General features: G+C 43.5%; 1 protein-coding gene across 5 annotated transcripts; it reads right to left on the reverse strand.

Moving 5' to 3' along the window:
* Positions 1–1,554: 1,554 nt before the first annotated feature.
* On the reverse strand, positions 1,555–11,417 carry LOC140508417 (mucin-16-like). 5 transcript variants are annotated; one of them, XM_072616339.1, is made up of 6 exons: positions 9,893–10,178; positions 9,707–9,774; positions 9,103–9,272; positions 6,841–7,182; positions 5,071–5,190; positions 1,555–1,905 (listed from the first exon to the last, which is right to left on the reverse strand). In XM_072616339.1, the coding sequence occupies exons 1-5, from the start codon at positions 10,076–10,078 to the stop codon at positions 5,111–5,113; spliced, it is 846 nt and encodes a 281-aa protein (XP_072472440.1). In that variant the 5' UTR covers positions 10,079–10,178; the 3' UTR covers positions 1,555–1,905; positions 5,071–5,110. The 5 variants fall into 5 exon arrangements, with proteins under 5 accessions (XP_072472440.1, XP_072472432.1, XP_072472461.1 ...); XM_072616331.1 differs by having other exon boundaries at positions 5,102–5,190; positions 9,893–10,177; XM_072616360.1 differs by lacking the exon at positions 5,071–5,190.
* Between the last annotated feature and the right edge of the window lie 5,816 nt (positions 11,418–17,233).

A 17,233-nucleotide genomic window follows, 5' to 3' on the forward strand; every position in this document is an offset into this window, starting at 1 on the left:
CTTTGGGTTATGTACTTTGTCTACCTAGATTATTCATTACATGAGGAAATCAGTCAAGGGATAGCCCCTTTAATGAAACAAAAAATCAAACTAGGAGGAGAAGCAACTCAGATTTGCCCATAAAGCAGAAACGATTATTATACACATTTACTCTTTGCAAGAAGGGGTCAAAATTTAACAACGAAATGGACCTTGGGCAGGAATTTATAATGATTCCATCTAGGATCACCATGGCAAAATGGGTTCAAGGTCCAGTGGTTGAGAAGAAGCAAACAAATAAACAAAGAAACCAAAAGAAAGAGAGAAAGAAAGGAGGAATGGAGGAAGTAAGCTGCACCCAGAGCCATCTCGAGCCCTCCTGATAATCATCTAGCCTCCAGACCAGATGGCTCTGGAAGAAGAAGTGATGTTGCTGAGCTTGCACAGCCCTCCTTGACTCAAAACAAAGCCAAGTGTAAAGCATGTCATCATTTCAACGATATAGTTGATGTTCTTAAAAAACGAAATTCCCACACAAACCAATACGAAAATCTCCCACTAACCACTGCTACTGTTTTTCTAAGGGATCCTTTTGGAAATTAACCATAACAAATCACAAATTTCCCAGGCTGCTACCCTCCTGATCAAGCTTTTTCATGATGTTGACTGTGGGTAGAATGGTGTGAGGAGGTGGTGTGGCTTATTCAGGCTGGCCGCTTTGATAATTTGTTATTCTAGGGTTCAAGAGGACCTAGATCAAAGATGACAGCCAGAATTTGGCACTGATGCTAGTGTCTTAATACATTCCCCTTCATCTGCATCAGAAACAATGATTCCTGAGCAGGACAGAGACTAAAATGCCAAAGTTTGTTTTGGCAAATCGACCTAACATGCTTATGAGTCCAGTCTGCAGGGACTGTGTTTCTCTCCTTGGATACAATGGTTTCATGTGGCTGGGTAAGACTGACCTGATGTCAATTTGAGGTCTAAACCTCAGACTGTTACAGCCAAAGGTGGCAGTGGAGATCCTTCTTATCTCATCTCTGAACAGCCTGCCAAGGGCAGAAGAATCCAGTAACCCAAATTGGAAACTAGTCAAGCTATAGCGCCCTATACGACCCCTTGCCATGCTTTGCCCAGCTCTCCCTTTCCTTTCTCTTCCTCCCTCTTATGCATCACCCTCATCCTGCCAATTGACTTCTTTTTCCTCTGATTCGGAGGGGACCTCAGGACTTTCTGGACCCTCTGGTGACAGGTCCCCCATGCTTCACTTGGGAACTTTGGTGCTTGAGCCTGGGTGAGGGTGGTTGCTCCTACAGAAGGAGAAGCACTGTTCACTTTGTGAAAAAGCTAAGTCAGAATGGTGTTGGAAAAAGGCTCCAAACATTTCACAGAGTCACATTTGTGTTGGAAATATACAGACAAAAAAATAATTATTTTTCGAAAAGCCAGACCTATACTGCTCTGCTTCTCTAAATAATCTATATACACAATTTTCTAAGAGCAGACATAAATATGGCAAGGAGACAGAAGAACAAAAAAGGACAATCGAAGTAAATTTAAAATGACATGAGGTTATTTTGTAACAATTACATGGTTTTATTTTTACTAGTTATACTCATCCAACTACAGGACGTATGTATTTTAAAATAAATTAAAATATCCAGTACAAATGTTTTCTTCTTTTCAGGATAATAAAGTTTATAAAGGCCCAGAGTCATTCTTCCAATACTGAATAGGTGTGGACAGGCTGGTTCTCTTCCTTTGGGTTAATGCTGGAGTGTTTGTGACCCCTAGAGGGAACACAAGGGCAGGTAACTGAGTGTCCTTTAAGTGACTTTCCATCTAGGCGTCCACGAAGCCATCGATTCCTACGTTGTGATCCTGTGTTCTTTCATTTGTTGCGGAATCCTAGCCATTACTTGGCTTTAAGAGAAGAAAGAGGTCAAAGGAATAAATACTGTATCAAAAGAATGCAATCCAGGAGGAGCAGAAAGAGGTATCATAAGTTTCTACAAATTATACATGTACATTAAAATATTGCCTTCAAGGCAAACCAAAACCTCTCATGAACAACGGAATGTGGATAAAAAGAAACTTGGCTTCCCAACCTTAAGAGGATATATCAACATAAGTTTCTGCAAGGTCTAAAGGTTAACCATTTTGAAAGAAAGTGAGATGAAATTGAGATGATACATCAAGATTTTTCATGTGTTGAGAAGATGATATGATAGAACATAAAAACCTCACATTTCACACCCCTACACCCTTACACGTCACAAATAACCGGAACTCAAAGAAAAACTGCAGAGACAAAATACTCTCAGGAAGTGCAATCTAATGGAATATAACATTTTTAAATGATACAAATATTCAAAGGAAACACTCACCCCCTCAGGGATCAAAGGTGATCTGTCAACAGACAGCCGACAAACAATACACCAATCACAAATCATCTCTGGGAAACCACCAAGAAGCTGAGTTCTGAGGACCTCAGCATACACACAGGCGAACACACCCCTGAACAGCAAGCAATAGGCCTAACTATGCATTCCCTCAGGGCCTGTCAGCTAGCTTCTGCCCAAATCTCTGCTGGGATGGAGAACTCTCCATCTCTTCCAGCTTGAAGTGTGATGACTTTGCTAATTCCTTTGTTTGGGATTCTGCTACATGGAGTTTAGATCCTTTTCTTGTGACTGCCTTTCAAAGACTTGAAAACAGACATAATTCCTGCAAATATCCTTTTTACCGGGCTCATCCGGCCCTTGTCCTCCTCCAGATCAGGTGGCCAGGCCTGAAGAAACTTGGTCATTGTCACTGAACATTCCAACTTACCAATGAGCTTCACCCTAGCCCTGGCATGTGCGCTATTGCCCTCCTAGGCCTGGCCACATTATTTTCTTACTGCAGCAAAGACCGCTCTAACTCTCTTGGATGCCATATTACACTACTGACTCAACTGGAGCTGGAGAGCCCTAAAAGCCCAGATTCTTTCAACTACATCACTCTCTCATCATACCTTCCCCTAGAGGTTAGTAGTGAAGCTGATTTTTGATCCTTGATTATTTCATTCTCAGTCAATTATTTCATACTCCACAGATTGAAATATGCAAAAATATGGCAGCACTTTTTGCTAAGGCAAAGAACTGAAGGCCGACAGCATGTCCAGCAATGAGAAGATGGCTGAAAAATTGTGGTATGTGAACGTAAATGAATAGTATGGAATTATAAAAGTCATTAAGAAAAATTTAGGGAAACAAATGAGCAGATGGAGTAAAGCACACTCATATTCAATGGCAAAAATGATGTAAAGGAAAAGTATTCTGAGGTCTTCACTTCTCCAGAAGACGATTAGTGAACCAGGCCAACATCCTGTTGGTAGAGAGTACAAGAGCAGAAGCAAACTATCTTTAGAGATGACACATGTTTGCATCCCAACCCCCAATTTTATTTGTCTCTTAGAAGGGTGGCAGATTTCATTTCTTGGGGAGGAAAAGAGGGAAGGAGATGATTACTTGAGATGGATGGGTACCCATAATAGCCTGATGGAAGAAAGAGTTTAAAAATCACATTTTAAAATATCCAGCAAGAACAGAACCAAGTTCAGAAAGGGGACATAGACAAATAATTCTATGGGGTTCATATAAATTAAGTATCTACTTTGAAATGACCAAAACTATATGTAAGAGATTCTCGGTTTCCTGTGCAATCCTCTTCTTCACTATTTCTAAATTAATGTGACCGACATAGTTATATTTATTGAAGCTTGTGTAATACACAATCAAAGAGACACCAGTTTCTTCCTACGAGAATCGACCTAATACTTGTTGCCTTTTAGATCTTTTGTAATCCTGACTACTAAAATGGTTAGCTCTTTTTGAAAAGCATTCAGTCTTAGCCTTCACTGACGTCACTTAGAAAAACTTTAGATCCAGGTCACATCCAGATCCTTATGGTGCTCTGCCAGAAACCAATTTTCATGCTGATACTGAAAGGTGAAGGACCGACTACGGTTTGGGACTGATCTTTCCTCTCATTCTACATCCACCAGATCCTTTTACTTGCTAGCCCACATCACTCTTATTTTGGAAAAGACTGCACGGGAAACTCAGTCATATCATTTGCAAAAATCTTGTTAAATGATAACCGCAGCATTTGCCATACTGAGCAATCTAAACACATGGAGAACATGGGAGATGAAATGAGCTGGGGGGGGGTGACATTGGGAACGCTAGCACCAGGCCTACGACCTGTTTTTCTATCACTTTGCTACCCAAACCTTTCATAACCTAATGTTTAACTTTTCAGTAACAGAAATCAAGCTCCTTATTCTCCATGTGCAGATTTTTTTCTCTTCCCTTTTTTGAAGATGAGGACATTCGCCCTCCTTTGATCCTCTTCCATGCCACACCATTTTCCCTAAATGGCTGATTCTGGCTTCTCCAATGGCATCTGCCTCATTTCTCTCAGTATCCACTGTGCTTGGTGCCCTGGAACTCATCTCAGTTAGGTGCCTTTTTTTAACTCAGGTATCACCTTCTTAAACAGCGATTTTACTACAAAGAGAATTCTCCTTGGTAAAAAAACAACAACAACAACAAAACTGGAATAATAGGGACTGCCTCTTGGCTCTCAATAAGATCGTCCAAACTGAGCCACAGTACTCACCCTTGTTCATATTTCTCTTTCCTCACCATCGAATTAAAAACTTTTTAGAAGTTCTAAAACCTGAAAGTCTTTTCCTGTGTTCACCTTCCCTCATAATGAAAAATATGCCAATTAAAAGAATTCAAAAACAATCCAACAATTCGGAAAAGAAGAGAAGTGACCAAGTGATTTTGGGTTGTAAGGTTGAGTCTTACCCATGGGGGGGGGGGGGCGCTTGATGATGGTGACATACTTGATGAGGATTTGAACACAGGTCTTTTGGCTCCAGATACCACAATCGTCTTTCCACTGTGCAACCACAAAGTCTCTCTCCCTCTCTCCCTCCCTCCCTCCCTTCCTCCCTCTCTCCCTCCCTCCCTCCCTTACTCTCTCTCTCTCTCTCACTTTCACACACACACACACACACATGCACACAGTACTAACAGGCTCTTAGGGGTTCCCCAGTTTCTCTTACTGTGAAGTATCACATAAGGTTAACCAGGAGCACCAGGAGCACCAGGAGCAGTGCCAGGCCGAAAAAGCTGATGGTCCAGTAGGGCATGTCTGGGGAGAAACAGAGATGATGCTAAGGGGCCATCATAGGGATGTGAGGACAGCACAGTGTGTGGAGCGTTCCCAACAGGATTAGCCCCCACATGTAACAGGCACACAAGATGTGGAAGCCCAGCTCCAATATCACTTTCTCTTCAAGTCCAAGAGCCACGAAAAGTCAATCCACTAGGTTCTCACAGAGTTGTCTGTCACACTCAGATCTATTGCATTGCTAATGCAAGTCTGTCTTATCCACAGCCAACTCTCCAACTCTCCTAAGTCTCAAGTGAATTTAAAATCTGTTCTGTTAAAGGAAGCTTTTCCTCCAAGTGCTGCGTTCACACAGGAAATCACAGGTCCAGTCTCGAATCTTATCTCCTCCATTATGCCCTTGAGAGGAAATGTGGAGAAGAGGGTAGATAGCTGAATTCGGAGACAGGAAGATATAACTACAAGTCCAGTGGCTTCGGGCACATGTTGTCTCCTTGACCCTGGGCAAATCACTTTGCCTCTCAATGTCACTCTCGAAGATATTAAGATAAAAGTATGTATGGGTGTGCACTGGAAACATGAGTTCCCTAAAAGGAGTTCTCCGTGTCTATGAAATGCCATGCATGAACCTCTGCAGAAGAGAGGAAGGGAGTGGAAGGGATGGGAGTGAAAGGAAGAGCAGAGTGTGGAGGGAGGAGGAGGGGCTAGAGGAAAGAATGAACGAAGAATGCATGGCATAGTTTGTATATTTCTATCCATCTATCTGTGGCTTTCTCTACGCGGTGATGGGGAAGAAGGGAGACAATTGGGAACTTACCATCCAACAAAATATTCATTAATTTTTTTTTTTTAAAAAGGAACAAGCATTCACTTAAGTACATGTTACATAATAATTACTTCAGAAATAATATCTCATTTGAGATGCTAATAAATGTTTTCTAAGTGAAAGAGGTTTGAAGATCCACAGAGGAAAAGATGGGAGGAGCAGCCTGAAGGGGTAAATGGCAACAAGGTTTGTGTGTCTTGTGGCTCTTTGGAGGACTCCCTTTGTCCTCAGGGAGGCCCTCATGACTGGGGCTCTCAGAAGGCATTTGCAAAGGTCATAAGTTTCTGCCCTGAAAAGAGACCCCTGTCAGCTCCTTGCTTGGGTTTGGGGGAGTGTAGGGATGGTCTGGCATTGGAATTGTTTTTTCTCACCTCTGACACTAACTTTCAGTGACTTTGGGCAAATTCAAGTCTGTTCCCTGGATCTGACTTTGCTCAATCTCAAATTTATAGGGTTGGAAGCTCTGAGGCCCTTCCCAGATCAAACCTTCTCCATTCTGTATGTTAATACTGCTCTCCAATGTCCGACATCCTGGCTTCTAAGGGCCCTCCCAGCACTGACATCTTGGCTTCTGTGTGCTGCACCCAAAACTCTGACAATCTCAATTCTAAAGGCTTTCCAAGTCCTGACATTGTAGGTCCTAAGAACCTTCCTGTTGTTAACCTGTTATGCGTTCTGTTGTAGGGAACTTCCTTGCTCTGCAGTGTTTCAGAATCATCAGTCTTAATTTCACCCCCAATTGCTGGATTCCAAGCCTCCTAAGCTTTCCTTCTGCCTCAAGGCCCCTTCCCATCTCCTCTTCCCACTGCAGTTTCCCCACCCTGACTCGATTCTATTTTCCCTACTTGTCATGTGGAGGTTATCCAGCTTGAATAGGCCCCTGGGGCAGTGGCCTGTGGTCTTCCTGGTCCCGTCCAGAAAACCTTGTCCAATGGAGTTCGAACCCAGGTTGGAGGAGAAGCTGCAGTTCCAGTTGACCCTCACGAAGGGCATCTGATGAAGAGCACATTCAGTCAAGGGCCTGGCACAGATGGGGACCCAATTGCTCATCGCACTGTGGCCTTCTCCTTCCAAGGCCACAGCCCTGGGGTGAATTGAGGAGGTCTTCTTCCCTGTAGCCCAGGGAGGTAGCATGAGAGGACTCCACAAAACCTCAGTAGATTGGACCATGCTTTCTTCCTTGTAACCTGGAAAACAAAGGATGGACAGTCAAGCAAGAGAGTTACTTAGAGACTCAGCTGAAATAAGGCCTTAGTTTATCACCCCTGAGGAACCAAGGGATTTGCATCCTGGAGAAAGAGAGAATCCTCCCTTGCACTGCCTAACTCACGCTTTTGTCTGAGACCCAGCCAGGAAGGGTGAGAGACAAAACAGGGTTGTATCTTTATGTGATTTCCTGTGGGAGCAAATGTCGACTTGTACCGGACCCCCCATTTTCTTCTCTGGCCTCAGCAATCATTCATTGCTCCTAATTCTGCCTTATGGGATTCAGCAGAATGAAAACCTCTTGCTCATGATAGGCTCCTGAAAAATCAAAGAATGTGATCATGATGTCTCCTGGCTAAACATGAACAGTTCTTTCTAGCTGTCGCCATCATCATCAGTAGTATATCTCTGCAAGGTGATTTAAGGTTTTCACAGTACTTTAGAAATGTGGTCCCATTTCTCCTCACTGTCGAATTTTGAGATTGGTATTACTATGATTATCCCCATTTTTCAGACGAGCAAATGGAGCATGAAAGCTGTTCCCTTAAGTGACGTCCCTATGTCACACAGCCAGTGAGCTTGTCAGGCAAGACTGGAACTCGGTTTTCCCTGGCTCTAGGATCAGGACACTAGCTACTGCACTGCCTCTCTGCCTTTACCCCATACTTTCATGATGCCTCGCCATCCTGGGGCTCCTCAAAATGAACTAGCTTCAACTTGTAAAGGCAGAGGAAGATAGAACTGTCACCTCCCTCCTTTCAAGCTACTACACTTCTGTTGTTGTAGATTCAACTACGATTCCTTGTAGTCAGCTAAATGCAGACAGAATTGTGACAAGAAATCATATGGCAAACTGGTTTGAAATGGCTATTCAGAATTCAGAAGTTCTAAAATCAGAACCCATCCCTTAAAACTGAATGAATGCTGTGATCCTGTCAAATCACTTAACGTCTCAGGCTCAGGAAAGTCCTTAAAATGATAGGTTTTGGACAGCTAGCACTTTGCCTCCAGGGAGGGAATTTCCACCCTCAAGGAAGACCAAGAGACATATTAGCACACCAGTGTGTTTCTGTTGGGGTTTTTGGCATGCATGCCCTGTCACTTTGATGGCTCTTATTAAGCTTACTCTCAAGATAATCTCCAAGGTCACTTTCCAATGAATTGTTATAGAGTTCTGTCTCCCCAAAACTATATACTTCTGTTTCATTAATATAGAAGTGGATTGGATTTCAAAAGCACTAAAGAGCCGTTTGAATCAGAATCACATATTGAGACCTGGCCAAGACCACATCTGGGCCAACATTATAATTTACAGAAGACACAGCTGAGGCTCATCTAGGGTAATTTGTTAGTCAGCTGTCAAACTGAGAGGAATTAGAAAGTTAGGAGTAGAACCCAGGCCCTCTTCCTTCAAATCCACTTTCTTCCACTTCAGTACATGTCAATTCTTATTAAATTTCACTTGATTGGAACAGAGCCATCATTGTCGTAGGTGGAAACCTTTTGTCCTCCTGATTCCATCCTACTCTTAGATACTTATCCTTCCTTACTTCACCTCATCCATCCTTCTCCTTGCTGACCTCTAGTCTCCAACCAAAGAATTACTTCAAAGTTTGCATTTGCAAAGACCAAAAAATGGACAGAACAACAATTATCTCCAGCTACCACAGATAACACCAGAGATGGCGCCAAGTAGTGGGCAGTCTAGCAACTCAGTTATACGTAGGTTCTATCTTTTGGACCTGGATGAAAAAATGGGACATTGGAATAAAGGATTCTGGGCAGGGGTGGAATAAGGGATAAAAGAATAAGGCTTAAAATGAAGAGAAAATAATACTGAGGTTATATCAGAAGACTGGTCGGGAGAGTGGCCAAGATGATGGCTCAGTTAGGTAGCTCACCATCAAGGTAATGACTGTCCTTGGCCAGGGTGAAGAGGCACAGAATGGTAATGCCATGTGTTTCCCTGCTCATCTCCCAGTACACTTCACTGTCCATGACAGGCTTGACAGGGACAACGCGATGGGTACACAGGAAATCCACTCTGGTTGCAAATCCATTCATCATAGCTCTAGATAAAAACAACAATGGGAGGTGATATGAACATCTGTGAAATTGGTGCTGAGAAATGTGTTGGGATTCTGGGTAGAGAGGGGCTTAAATATATGCCAGAAGTGACCTGAGAAAGGCTGACAGTGGCCTTGGAATGGTCAGTGAGCTAGCATTACCTGTCTGGGTAGCAGTGGTGAGAAGCCGTAGGACCGCAATTGGAGAAGACATTCTTGACATTAGACTGCTTCTTACAAATCAGTACTTATGAATGAACGCACTTTTATTTCCTGAACTTTCTGGGATTAGAGGCACTGGGATAAAGTTGTTTGGGAATTTGAACATAGAGAAAATGAGACTAAAGGTAAGTGTATAATCGAGTTGACTATCTTTTACATATAGCAGTCCATTAGAGGTTTATCCTCAAGGGTGTGCGGAAAGTGTTACAATTCTTACCTCAAAGAAGTCACCTTGCATTCAGGGAAATAGGGCCCAATGGTAGTTTCCCTAAACAAGAGGCCAATCTGGCAAAGCAAGGAAAGAGTCAAGTAAACTTGGGGTAAGAGAAGATGGATCCCAGTCAAGGAATGGGGAAATCAGCTGTGTAGTTGGCGGATGGGGTCGGATATGGGGAAGACTAACCATGTGTTGCATGACATTCTCAGCAGAGTTGAATGTGTCAGAACTGGGCTGCCCCATATCTTCTGAGCAGATGAAGTTCGTAACGGTAAAGTTTGCAACAAGAGATTCCATGCTGGACGTGCCACTAACTGAAATATGAGTCAGAGAGGAACATCTGTGTGTGAGCATTATCCACTCTACTAGCATGCCCAAGGTCACCCAGTTCCTATTCTATTCCTTTCTGCAAGGGAAACCCATTAACCTGGCTGCACTGATATCTCTGGGTAGGTACGATTTCTCACTCTCCCAGTTCCGCTTTATTTAGCTTTTCTTCAAGTCCTAATCTAATGACAAAATCCGTAAAGACAGTCCACCAAAGGATCCCGAGATGCTAGCACTTTGGTAAGTGGTAAGGCTGGTGCTAAGGAATGGTAATGGACTGGAAGATGTTCCTGGAGCAAAAGTGGTTGACAAAGGAGCTCAAACTAAATCAAGGTGAAAGAAAACCGTTGATAGAACCACAACTGAGAAACTAGAGAACCAAGAGAAGTTCGTTGGATGGGGAAAGGGTTCTGCTTGATTTGGTCAAGATTGATCAGGAAAGCACTTATTCATCATTTGCCATATACAATGCATTGTAATAAGTGCTAGACATACCAACAGAAGCAAAAGAAGGCCCTGCTTTCAAAGAGCTCCCAAGCTATGTCCAGATGACTATGTGGGGACCCACAATCTCGAAGAGAATGAAGTTCAACATGAAGCTGAATTATCACAAGAGGTACCAGGTTCTGGGCAAATGCTAACTCTGGTCAGACAAGGTGGGGGGTTGTTCGAGGGGCCTTTCTTTTTCCTCATCTTTGGCATGAGATGCAACAATTTGTGCCACGTGCCTGCAGGGATCTCTCTGGCAAATTACCAGATATTTAAATCTTCTCTGGAACTGCTTACAAGGGACTTCAGAAGTCATGCCAAATCCCCACTCCTGTCTTGCCCAGCCTCTGCATCATAGAGTTAGTAGGGTTTGTTTGGAAACTCTACGTTCCCTTCCTTTTCTCCTTCTTTCCAGAACTTTGAAAAGCCTACTGAGCCCTTTCCAGAACGCTAAAGTCCTAACAATTCTACCTGTGTAGGCTTCAGGTCCTGTTGATCCCACGGAATATGGGAAGGTTGCTATAGTGGCTACCCCAGAAGCTGCAAAAGAAGAGTCTTATTAAAATGAGGACATAAAGTGGGAGAAAGTTAAGTTGGCTAACACCTTAAGGGCAGGGACTGAGTATTTTTATTTCATTCTTTGCATTCCGAGGACATAGTACATTCCTTGGCATATAGTAGGAGATGAAGGAATGATTCCACACTGGGCACCATCTCTGGGTTCTCTATGCAGGAAATGACAAAGTAAATACATGACTGTCATCAAACTCATTTGACTGGTGTTTAAGTAACCACAGAACGGCTTTCAGGGGCTAAGGTTATTTTCACTGCTGGTAATGTCTCTGGCAGAAATAGAATGAAGCTCTCAAGGAAGATTCTCAACACGTAATTCCTTCTCCAGGAACATTTTTCCATCTGAGCTTCATATGGAACATTATGTCCATAACCCGGATTGTCCTGTGAGGGCAACCTTATCACCTTGGAATCTTGGAGAGAGGACATGAGAATCCCAGAGTCTGATTCAATGTCTCTTATCCGAAAGATCCAGTAGGAGGGAGATATCCTACTTTTCCACATAAAATTTCAGCCTTGGAAGCCTCCTAGATGGCATCGAAACAGGACTTCCCAAAGAACCCCGGGAAAAGAAAGGATAATCACCCTCTGCCCAAAGAGTTACAGTGAGAGGAAAGTCATTCCATATTGAGGTAGCTGATTCTAATACTAGGAGTCCTTTCTAACAAGGCTCAAGTGAGTTACAGAGGCACAGATTTGAGAGAAAGTCATGCCAATTTCACTGTTCTGGTTCTGAGCACCAACTCCCCTTGTGAAGACATTTCTGAAATCACAATTGCCTGCGACTCAACGGATATCTGTGAAACAAGGCATTTAGTTTTCATGAATTGAAATGGATGGTGTTCATGACAAACTGGGAAACAAAGGACAGAAAATGAATGTAAATATCAAAGGAGTTGGGAATAGAAGGCAAAGAACACTTGAGAGGCTAGATTGAGAAAAGAAGACCTGGTGGCTCAGCTTGCTGTCTTTTCGTATGTGGAGGATGTGATCGCTGAACAAAGGGACAAGAGAATTCTCCTGGGAACCTGTCAGCTCTCTACCGTGACAAACATAACAAAGGATCTTGACTTGCTCTCCTCTGCTCTAAAGAGACACAGACAACAACACACTTTCCCATGGGTTGCCTTGGATTGTCACCAGGCTCTTCTCCATAGTCTTCTGACTTTTAGGAGAAAATCAACACATCAGGATGAAGGACGAACAGAAATGCGACACCTCAGGCATGGCCTGGTCCAACCCTTACCTGACCAGGAATACCCTCCACCACATCCCCAAGAAGTGGTGATCGACCATTTATTTGACATTCTTCAGGGAAGGCAAACCTTCTCCTTCCTGAAGTAGACCATCCCACCACATGATACGAAATTTTTCTTCACTTCTAGTGGATATTTGCTTCTTTGTAACGTGACACTGTATTGCTCGTTCTACCTTCTGGGTCAAAGCAGAACAAGTCCAGGCACATTTCCCTGTGACAGCCCTTTAACCCCCTGAAGACAGTTGAATACTGTGTCTCTTTCATATACCCTAAGGTTTTCCTTAAACTTTGTTATTTGACACACCACACTGTTGATCCATGTCGAGCTTCAGTCCATTAAATGTCCCAATATTTGTTCAGAAAATTCCAGCCTCTGCTTGTCCATCTTGGAGTCATAAAAGGGTTTTGAGAGTACAGACACAAAATTGTACTATGCCTATTAAATTTCACCTTACCTGATCTGAGCCCACCATTCTAGCCTATGATTTGGAATTCCAAATCTGTCATCCAATATATCCATTGGTTCTATCTCAAACCCTTGGGGTTAGATGTAAAATCAGTAAACGTGTTTTCTACCTATTCTCTAGCTGTTTTCCTTCCCTAGGTAGCACAGAGACCAAGAAATATCCCTGGGACAATTCACTACACACCTCCTTCCAGGAATAATTACTGACTATTCTTTGGGTCCAGCCATTCTTCCAGTTGTCAACTACTTAGCTGTGATGCCATCTAGTCACCATTTGTCCATACTGTCCATAACATTAGCATGGCAACATTTGACAAACCAATTCCTCTTCTGCTTACTACAAATGTCTTCCACCCTTAGGGGGAGAAAAATACCTTTCACTTGATCCTGTCCTCACCTTCCCCTATTCCTACATGTCTTCTCCCTTTTACAGTCAATCGAGAAAAAAGCTGCTTCTCCCTCTCCTCCTCACTTCTCACCCTCTTGCAATCTGCCTTCTGATCCTACCATTTAACTGAAACTCCCTGAGTTTGACCAATCATCTCTTCATCGCTAAATTCAGTGACTTTTACGCAGTCCTTATTCCTTTGGAAATTTCTATGATACAGACACTGCTGATCACACCGTTTCTCCTCCAGACTCTCTCTTTCATAGCGTTATATGATTTAATTCTTCTCTTGAGGGACACGATGACTGGACATTTCCACACAAAGGTTGCAAACTCATCTTAAACACAACCTGTACAGAGGGTGATTCAGATGTCTTTCTAAACCCACATCTCAGCATCTGTTGGGATTGGAAGCTCAATTCCGTGTGGACGGTCTTGGGCGGGTAAAAGTGGGACTTCTAAATCTTAGAGTCTTACGAGGCCCTCCATGAACAGCGGGGATTCGAGAAGGTCAGACTGAGCTAGCTCAGCTAGCTCGGGTATTTCCGCCTCTCCCCGGGAGATACGTGATGGTTGGAGTCTCCCTGCCCTCGAGGTCATCCCGGATCTGGGCACACTATTGTTATCTAACAGCACGGTATTGAGATGCAAACTGTGTGGCTGAAGGTTAAGTAGGATTGAGGAAGCCTGAAAGCTCTCTTAGCATCTAAGGGGCCAAGAGGACAGTAGGCTCCGTTTTCTTCTTTCCTCTCTCCCCTCCCCCTCTCTCCCCGCTTGTACTTCTACTTCCAAGCCCTTAAGATCCTAGCCTCCTTAGGAAATCTCCCCCTCTTCCTCCTAAGGAAGACACCCCTGCACTTGTAACCCAGACCCTGAAATAAAGCTCAACCCTTGTTCGACTCTGGAACGTCCTTTCTCTCATATGTGCATCTGGTTTTGGCCAACTGAAGACCTCGGAGGTGAGGTAAGAAAGACTAGGGTAGCCCACACAGGCCTGTAGGCCTAGCAAGCATCATCTACCTATTGCTGCTGATGGCACCATGGTGACCCGGTTCACAACACTCACCCTCAGCCTTGCTCCCTTGCCTCCAGTTTCCAAAATTAACATCTATTCTATTTCTACAGCACCGCACACATTAACTCACCTAGACACTACCTTCATTCAAGTCCTCATCCCCGCTAGCTGGCATGGCCTAGCACAATAGCCTCCACAAACTGGCCTCTCAGATTCTGCCCTCTCGACTTCAGCCCATCTTCCACACACTTGTTAAATTCAAGTTAACAAAGCCCCGGTCTGGCCATGCCACTCACATCCTTAAGAACCTTCACTGGTCTAAAATTTGCAGACTCCCTTCTTTAAGATTACCCATGGAATAAAATAGAAGTGTCCCTATTTCATATTTTAAGCCAACAACAAATCCAGTTAAAGCCCAATGATCTCTATCCATTTCATTTACTTGTCTCACAGTCACACACTATACATTCTAGCTGTTGTATTTTACCCGTACCTGACATTCCATCTTCTGGCCTTACATAAGTGCTCACACAAAGCTGTCCATCCTCACTTCCACTGCTAGGAACCCCTCATCCTCTCACTGGTTCACCTGAAACCCTGTCTCCTCGAACCGTTTTCTTGATGTACCCCACTAGAAAGAGAGGTCGTGTATTTGCTGTAAATATATTTCATGTTTTGCTCTTTCTGGATACATGCAAGCTGCTTAAGTGCAAATGCTATTTGAATTTATGAGCTCAGCAAAATGAATGACACTCAATAGACAACCATCCAAAAGATAATTGGTTTGACCTGAATGGAAGTCCACTCCATTTTCACCCTGTTCCTCAGTGAGCCCCTCCCTGCCCAACACCCTCCTCAATTGTAACTGAGAGATTAAACTCGGTATTCAGATGTACTCTGATGCATCCAAAGCATGGTAGGACTAACGCTTCTAAAGCTCTGCATGTGAAAAGAGTCTCTGTAAATATATGCACGATACTTTTCAACTAACTTGTGCCATTGTCATTGTACTTGTCATTCATTATGGAGTTTGAAGTATGTGAGAACCCCCACAAAATGCTGTCTAGCCATGTCTCCTCCATTCTGAACTCAATCCATTGATTGAAAGAAACCTAATTCCAAAATCTTATATTCGTCTTCACTCAATTTATTTTGTTAAATGTAACAGCCTGTTTGTCGAGTGAGTTGAGTCCTTACTAGATCCTGATTCTTTGCCGTATGGTAGCTACCTACCAAACAACTCTGTGTCATCTATACATTTGCTTCCTTTGATGTATGACTTCCTTGAAGTTGTTTAGAAATCTGTCGAACCAAACAGCTACTTCCTCAGAGATTGGTGACTGAAACTGACTGAAAAGAAGAAAAGCCAGAACCCACTCTCTGGGGAACTAGGTATGTGTAACATGACTTTGGTGCAATTGTATCGACAAGGGATGAATGAGAAGAAAGTTTGGGCTGCCTGAGGGGCCAAAGCATAATGAAAATGAGAAAAAAGGTAATGTTGGGATTAGAACAAAGAAAAAAGGCATGGGTGCGAAACCTTGCTTCAGTTAGGTAGCTCACCATTTAGGTAGAGGATGTCATTCTTCAGAATATACACGCCCAGCCTGGTGGTGCCATAGGTCTGGTAGTTCAGCTCGCAGGAAAACTTCTCTCTGATCAGAAAGGGTGTGGTAGGATCTTGCCAGCAGTGGCATACAACAGCCACTCTAGTCATGGATCTACACGTCATTGGTCTAGGAAAGGAAATTTTGATACAATCTCCTAAGACTGGTGCTGACTGCGGTGACAGAGACTTGTGTATTGGGGCAGTGAAACTGGGACGTCAGAGACGTCAGGATAATAGTTGATAGTGCCCCCGAGAGGACCTACAAACCTACAACTGTTCTGGAGAAAGCACTGTGGAAGACACAAAGATCTCCATTCCTGACACTCCATGGCCAAGACAGAGAGGCATGAAACAACTGAGGAATGGGGAAATGCAGGAAAAGGTCACTTTGTGGAGACTTTATATGTATATTGTCTACCGTGAGCCCTACTTATGTGAGTGTAGCCCCAGGACAGAAACCTAGACCTCCAAGTCTTAGCTTCCCAGGTCTCACCTCAGTGAAGTTAGTGTGCTTCCCGAGGAGAAGGGATTCAGCTGCAAGGAAAGGAAAATGTGAGTGAACAAATGGGCCTTGTAAAGATGACGCCCAAAGAATGGAGTAGACTATTGAGGAGGAGGAGGGGGCTTGACATCATAAATCTGGAGCTCCCAAACACCTTAGAAGCTGTCTTCTGACTTGCCTACATACTAAACTGCTTACACTCTGCTCCTGACTCGTTCTATCATACCTCTCTCCCCAACACAATCATCGCCACCGAAATATAAGCTTTCACCTTATCATCCCCGGAACCAGAGCCTTAGGACATTTCTCAAACACTGTGACACAATGCAATCTGGAATATATAATCTGCTGATTTTCCACATTGCCTTAATGTGCTGTCTTCAACCCCTTCCGGGCCCCTTAGAATTCAAGCTCCTTGAAGGCTTGGATGGTCTTCTTCACTTGTATCTGTATTCCCAGTACTTAGCAAACTGTCCAGCACACAGTATGCACTTGATTATGAAAGACTCATTCATTCATTCGTTTATTCTGACTTTGCTATCCTAATTTCACAGATGAGGAAACCTGAGGCTCAGGGAGCCCAAGGTAACACAGGCAAGAAGCACCAGACAACGTATTTGAACCCAGTGTCCTATCTCTCCAGAACCAATGCTTTTGTCCATTAGAGCATCCCAAGGTCAGGGTAGGGACTGAGAAATCTCACCAGCTGCTGCAAGGTCCTTTTGATGGAACACAAATAGGCAGAACCAGGGTGATCCATGTGGTCTTGGTAGGACAAGCTGGACCTGATGAAGTTGAATGGTAAAGGCTGCAGGCTGTTTACACCAGCTATTGTAGAAGAGGAAAAAATATCCATGTCTGAACTCTGGGCACATCGAACAAATAGATGTACTGACAAAT

This window comes from Notamacropus eugenii, chromosome 1 (assembly GCF_028372415.1).
Source record: "Notamacropus eugenii isolate mMacEug1 chromosome 1, mMacEug1.pri_v2, whole genome shotgun sequence".
Taxonomy (NCBI): Eukaryota; Metazoa; Chordata; class Mammalia; order Diprotodontia; family Macropodidae; genus Notamacropus; species Notamacropus eugenii.